This window comes from Urocampus carinirostris, chromosome 11 (genome assembly GCF_059441175.1).
Source record: "Urocampus carinirostris isolate Australia breed hairy pipefish chromosome 11, RoL_Ucar_1.0, whole genome shotgun sequence".
Lineage (NCBI taxonomy): Eukaryota > Metazoa > Chordata > Actinopteri > Syngnathiformes > Syngnathidae > Urocampus > Urocampus carinirostris.
Window position 1 is genome coordinate 39,370,656 of NC_142359.1, and position 7,359 is coordinate 39,378,014.

The window sequence follows — 7,359 nt, forward strand, 5'->3', positions numbered from 1 at the left end:
GAGACAGCATGTCGGAAATGGGGTGGGCTAAAATTCTCACAGAAAGCCAAGAGCAAGTTGGGAGACGGGCTACTGCCATCATCTGGTGAAATGGTGATTTTTATTTTATTTCATTTTTTGCGTACAAATTTATATTATACCGTCGTCAACATTACTAGTTGACACATATTAATAATTTTCTTACAGGCTGCAGGCCAGTAAAAATGTGATCACGGGCCGTAACTGGCCCATGGGCAAGACTTTAGACATGCCTGTTTTAAGCTTTCCAATGATATGTGGCATGACATACTGTATTTCAGTGACTGGTGACACTGTACGAATATGTATTTGTTTATCAAAAGTCGTTAAGGAGTTAGAGGCTTCAAGTAGAGTCCAAATGCTAACTCAAAGCCCAAGAAACATGATAACATGAAGAAATGCACAGACGTGCATGTGCATCATGAACAAGCAGAGGCTGAAATGATGACATGAGCAAGGAGATGGTGTCGGAGAGTAACAAATTCCAAATTCTGTACTACACTTTAAAAATGTGTAATATTATCTAATAATATTAGGCATGTTCATGTGTATTTATCTATTTATTTATCTGATTTATTATCAGTTTATGAAAATATTTTAAAAAATTGGTTACTGCAAAGTGGTTAGCGCGTGTGCGGCACAGTTCTGAGGTCATGAGATCGAACCTCCTGTGTGGAGTTTGCATGTTCTCCCCGTGCTTGCGTGGGTTTCCTCCCGGCACTCCGGTTTCATCCCACATTCCAAAAACATGCATGTTAGGTTAATTGGCCGGTCGAAATTTTCCCTAGGTGTGAATGAGCGAGGGAATTGTATGTCTACGTATGCCCTGCAACTTGCTGGCAACCGGTTTAGGGTGTTCTCTGCCCACTGCCCGAAGATAAATGGGATGGGCTCCAGCACCTCGGTGACCATACTGGGGATAAGCGGTGCAGATAATGGATGGATGGATGGAAGAAAAAGCTCCTAAATTGAGTCCCTGTGTGCCCTGCGACTGGCTGGCAACCAGTTCAGGGTGTCCCCTGCCCACTGCCTGAGGATGGCCGGGATGGGCTCCAGCAGCTCCGCGACCCTACTGAGGATAAGCGGCGCAGATAATGGGTGCATGGATGAATGGTTACTGCAAAATCGTATCAGAAAGTGAGTCGCATTTTTCAGAAGCAAAAATGTAGATGAGGGGAAATATTTAACAATTATAGACTTTCCAGTTTTTTGCTTTTAGTTTTATCTTAACAAGACTTCTAATTATTGAATAATCGTGTGTCAAACTTTTGTCCAACTTTATACCAAAATGCGCAAAGCTGAAAAAGAGAAAAAGTAAATTCTTGGGGCAAGCTCCCCCAAGTGGTACATGACATTATTTCTCAATTAAACAAGAAATCCAATCTGCATGATGAAATCCATGAAAACAGAAAACCAATTTGCTTTTAACTTTTTTAAAAAGTATACTTTCTCAGTAATATTCAACCCCGAAAAAGTTGGAAGACTCACCCGAGTAGTTAGTGGTCGGAGTTTGCGTCTCCAATTCAGTGGGCACCTCCGTCGTCGTCGTTTTGGTCGGATCCTCTATTCTCAGTTCAGCCTGCATTTGGACTGTGGTTCTGACCAAATCCCCTGAAGTCAGCATCAGGGTTACACTTTCAGTTGCATTCCCCAAGTCCCTTAGGCTTAGCTCTGAACCTCGGGTGAGACCCGGCACGCATAGTAAAATTCTAAGCATCCACCACACGCGGGGCATCCCCGGACTGGACCCGGCGCTCAGGACCATGGAGACAAAGTGATGGGAGCCGTCAGGTTTAAAAGTTCACAGCGCCAAGGTCAGGCAGGTTGACCCCATCACTCCTTGGATTGCGCTGGCAGGGAAATGCCGTCCATGGTGCCGACTGGAAAGCAAAAAAAAAACAAACAAAAAGAGTTTGTTTCTCTGCTGTTGACTCCTCCCACTCGCTCTCCCTCTCTTGACTTATTTTGTGATCTCCAGCTGGGCCGACTGAGCTCTTATGTAACGGTCGCTCGCCTGCTGAGCTCAGCTCATGCAGGGGAAGCATGCGTGCGTTCGTGAAAGCAATGCTGCCACAAGCTCACGTGCACCCCTGCTGATGCTGATGATGTTTACGCTAGCGTCATCCTAGGAGGGATGCGCTTATTTACCAGTCTGTGGTTGTAACAATAATCCAGGAAAGACAAATTTCAACTCAACAGCCCAGCTCGCTCTCCAGACAAAATCAATTTTTTCAGCATATTATAATTCACTATGTGACATATGATAAAATCTATTAAATAAGAACGGCACGGCCTGTGACTCATATGAACAAATGAACCACTAAAATGTGTCTCCCTCCCGAAGTTACTTAAGTGTTTAGGCTCATATTGACTGTTGTTTTTGTCCAAAATAATGGTTTCAAAACAAGGTGCAAGCAAAGTTCTTTTTAAAAAATTTCACAAAATACCTTAAATGAGGATACAAACATATTTACCTTTGGTGCAGACACTGGACGAGGAGAAGACTGTGTGTATAGTTCCACCTATTCCTCCTCCTCAGCCAATTAAGTTGCTCTGGGTGCTTTGCTGGAAATTTTGGGTGTTTTCGTTCTGTGGGTTTTCGTCATAAAGTGATTTACCAGTGAGCATAGATTGTTTAATGAGCTTCCATATAAAGCATTAATGGGGTCTGTTGGTGTGACACCTTGACTTTAAACTGGAGTGGAGATTGTTAACTAAATATACTGACCGGGCCTTGCAATTACTGCTTTCCACGTGCCACATTAAGTTTTGCATGAAATGAGACGGTAAAAAATTGCAGTAAATAAGTGAAGAAAATAAGTATTTCAACGCCCTGCTGTTTTGCTATTTATCTGACTTAGAAATCATGGAGGGGTTTCAAATTTTCATTGTAGATGCATGTCCACTGAGAGAGGGATGAACTAAAAAGAAAAATCCAGAAATCACAATGCATGATTTTTTTAACAATTTATTTGTGTGATACAGCTGCAAATAAAAATTTGAATATCTCAGAAAATAAATGTTAATATTTGGTACAGTAGCCTATGTTTGTTTTTACACAGGTCAAACGTTTCCTGTAGTTTTTCACCAGGTTTGCACACACTGAAGGAGGGATCTTGGCCCACTCTTGTACACAGATCTTCTCTAGATCAGTTATGTTCCGGGCTGTCACTGAGAAACACAGAGTTTGAGCTCCCTCCAAAGATTTTCGATTGGGTTCAGGCCTGGAGACTGGCTAGGCCATGCTAGAACCTTGATAAGCTTCTTACGGAGCCACTCCTTGGTTTTCCTGGCTTTGTGCTTCGGGTAATTGTCATGTTGGAGACCCAGCCGCTACCTATCTTCAATGCTCTGAACGTATTTTTATATATATATATATATATATATATATATATATATATATATATATATATATATATATATATATATATATATATATATATATATATGTATATGTTTGTATGTATGTATATGGCTCGTGAGCCATAGGTTCCCAACCCCTGCCATAATCCGTCTAATAACCAAATAATGGTTCATAAAACAAGTGATTTGTGGTGATTTTGTGCAAACAACACAGAAAAAAACCTCAACTGTCAGACAATATAAAGGTATTTAGAAATCCCCAATTGCATGTGTGTGTGTTCGTATCTGAGTTATAGGCTCAAAAACGCCTGAACCAAATTTCGTTTTTAGCCAGGTTTCGTGTCAAGGACCCCCCAATAAATACCCACTAAATCGATGAACTTTTGTTTTTATGTACATGCAGCTCTGAAGCTCCATGCTCCCTGGCGCTTTTTCAACAAACCACCACCCCGACATGTGGGACCTCTGAACTGTGAGGTGGACGTGCTAACTAACATTTCCTGTGTCCCCGGTCACTTATTTTTTTCCCATTTTACCAATTTTTCCTATCAAAATATAAATACTTTTAATTTAAGTTTGTTTTTCTTATTTGACTTTATTTTATGTAAAAATAAAATACAACTATCCATCCATCCTAAATTAACAAATACTTAACATGGCAGATATTTTTTTTCTGATTTTACTAAAGAAATGTTTAAATTAAATAGTCAAAAAATTGGATATATATTTTTCATATTGGGAAAAAAATCTTGAAATACAGTTATTGCAATTCTTTAACAAGAAGAACACTTTTTAAGTAACAAATGTAAAAAAAACCTGTGTAATTTTGCAAATTTAAAGTTTTTTCATTTTTTTACTTTAGTAAAAGTAATAACATATTTTATAATAATATTATTTGGATTATCTTAGAAACTTTTGCGTTATTCTAACTTCAAAACCAAGTTAAAATCTTACGAAATAACTGTCCTTTTTTCATAATATGTACAATTTTTTTATTTCCCCCAAATTATTCTTAAAGGGACGGTGACTATTATTTAGCACCTCATAGTGATAAGAAAAAAATCCATTCATTAAAAAAGCTATATTGATTTGAATAATACATAAACTTTCATATAAACGTGCAACCAGCTCAGTAGCCTAGATGGTAAGGCGCCCGCTTTGAGACTGGGAGGTCGGTGGTTCGCGCCCCGGCCGAGTCATTCCTAAGACTTAAAAAGTGGTCGGCGCCGCCCTCTGTTGGCTGCGGCTGCATCGGCTCGCTACAACGGGTCAGGTGCAATCGACATTTCGTTCTGTGTACATTGTTACACAGAATGACAATACAAGGAAATTATTATTATTATTATTTTAAAAAGTAATTATTTTATATGAAATGAGGCTCACGGAAAGGGAGCTGACATGATTGTCATCTTGCTGCAAAGGGTACGCCCTTGTAATGGGCTGGTTTTGAAAAGAAAATGGTGCAGTTTGGTCACCTTGAGTCTCAGTAGTATATGTTCTTACTTGTGATATTTATCACCTGTTTTCTGATGCAAAACAAAGTACAGTGACAACTAGTGGTAAAATTTTGCACAGTGTCCCTTTAAGTCACAAAATAAGAAAAATCTCTAAAATGAGAAAAAATATCTTGCAGATGAACAATCCACTTGTAATCAGAAAGTTGATTGTATTATTTTTATTTATCAATTTTTGATAATTGAAAGAATCTCTTTTTTACATATCTTAAATCAGTAAAATAATTATCTTTCTAGGTATGATTCTTACTCCCCCAGCAAATTTTATTTAAAATTAGTCAGAACGAGTTTACCTGGAAAGATGATTGTTTAAGACTTAAACAATTACTTAAACTTTAAGCAATAACCACTTCGGTCCCTCAAAGTGTGAGGATCTCAACAAAGAGGCAGCAATTTTCTAAAAGCATCAATGAAAAACCTTTAAGTGACAAAAAAACAAACAGACAAACAATAATTATGTTGGCTTGCGCTGCAATTGGGCCAACATTTTGTGGTATTGCTCATAACTCAAATTTCAGGGTCAAATGATAAGTTTAGAAGTGGACACCAGTCCTTTTAAGATCCTTTCCTCCAAATGCCGCAGACGTTAGTTCTTACGTCGACAAGAAATGCAACATGTAAATCTTTCTTTTCCAAGTATGATCATGTGTATGACAAACGTGTCTGCGCTTGTTGATGCTTCTTAAGATGGAACATCCACTAGATTACGTGAATTATTGATGCTCGTGGGACCAAAAATAGGAAGAAGCTAAAAGACAGTTAAACAAAAAACAAGAATTCAAGAGAGAGAATAAATTGAATTAATCATTAAGAGTGCATTTGAAGGTGATGAGCTCCCCAAATTATGAAAAATTAAGTCATTATGATAACTCTAATCCCTCACGTAGTTTCCTTTGAAGACCATCATACACTACTATGTAATGCGAACTACACAAACTTGCATTGAGACTCCATTCAGCGCTGACCCAAGGCATAAGCGAACCAAACGACTGCTTGGGGCCACACGACCACTAGGATGGCCCCCAAAAGCGGTAAAATTATTCATTCATTCATTATCTGCACCACTTATCCTCAGTAGGGTCGCGGGGATGCTAGAGCCCATCCCAGCTGTCTTAGGGCAGCGGGCAGGGGACACCCTGAACTGGTTGCCAGCCAGTCCCCGGGCACACAATGACAGACAACTCACTCGCTCATTAGCACCTAGGGACAATTTGGACCGGCTAATTAACCTGACATGCATGTTTTTGGAATGTGGGAGGAAACCGGAGTGCCTGGAGGAAACCCACGCAAGATCGGGGAGAAGATGCAAACTCCACACAAGAAGGTCCGATTTCATGACAGCAGACCTGTGCCGCACACGCTCTAACCAATGCGCCGCCATGCTGCCCTGGTAAAATTATATATAATTAAATATATATAAGGCATTTGTCAAGTGTGAGTGATGATTACTCTACGACAAAATGACTTCTGCAGAAATACAAAAAAAATACTTTACTACTATTACTAATACTACTTCATAGATAAGCATAAATCAATTGAGTCAATATGGTTTTAGGACAAACACAACAGCAATGGCCGCCATTAACGTGGTAGAAGATATCATCAATAGCATAGAAAAGAAGAGCTGGGATATTTATTGACGTAAAAAAACGTTTGATAGCATTAATAATAATATATTATTCAAAAAAACGGAACAATATGGCATCAGGGGAGTGGCTTTGGGATGGACTCAAAGTTATTTGACTGTGAGGCAACAATATGTAAAAATGAGAGCGTTTGTCAGGACCAGAATAAAAACAGGACCCAATTGCGTTACGTTTCTCTTATGTTTTATTAAAGGAAAGAGGAAGGGCTGCGCCCACGATCCGGTGCTCGCAGGAAGCAAGTCGCTCTCGTACTCGGATTGTGATCCGAACATGGAAGTGGAACTTCTGTAGCGAGCGACGGCGGTGTCAAGGACAGAAAAACGGGAAAACAGGTCGATAGCCGGGACAGGAGAGCAAAAACGTGGTCGGCGTCAGAAACGAGTCATAAGCCGGGACGGGAGAGCAGACGTGGTCATGATCAAAACGGGTCGTAGCTGGAGACAGACGGGAGCAAAAACGGGACAGGTGGGAGTCAGGGTGGAGAAAGGCTTGCCTAATATACACTGAGATTCACAGATGGACTGACAACAGAGGACTGAGAGGTCTGGGTTCAAATAGATACAGGCAGCCAATCAGGGAGCCCGCAGCGGTTGGCGCCAAATGAGCGGGCACAGCTGAGACACGTCAGTAAACATGACGGCGTTGACATCTGGATACTTGGACATCTGTTGTTAGGTACTGCAGGGTTGGGTCACGGGTCCAAAGCTTTTCAATTTATATATAAAACATTTACTTCATGGTTAAAAACTATTAAAATTAGTCATATTTGCCGATGACACTATCTTTTTCTATTCTAATGATAGTCATACTAATCTAGC

The 7,359-nt window shown here is 39.9% G+C and overlaps 1 protein-coding gene across 2 annotated transcripts in view; it reads right to left on the reverse strand.

The window, feature by feature from the left end:
- The window catches only part of LOC148357337 (uncharacterized), a 49,792-nt gene that overhangs the window by 40,162 nt on the left and 2,271 nt on the right, over positions 1-7,359 (reverse strand). Inside the window, exon 2 of one of the 2 annotated variants that reach the window (XM_088346969.1) lies at positions 1,507-1,898. In XM_088346969.1, coding sequence (XP_088203095.1) covers positions 1,507-1,783 — 277 coding nt within the window. In that variant the 5' untranslated portion in view covers positions 1,784-1,898. Of the gene's footprint in view, positions 1-1,506; positions 2,013-7,359 lie in introns of those variants that run through there. The other variant, XM_088346968.1, reaches the window with a different exon arrangement.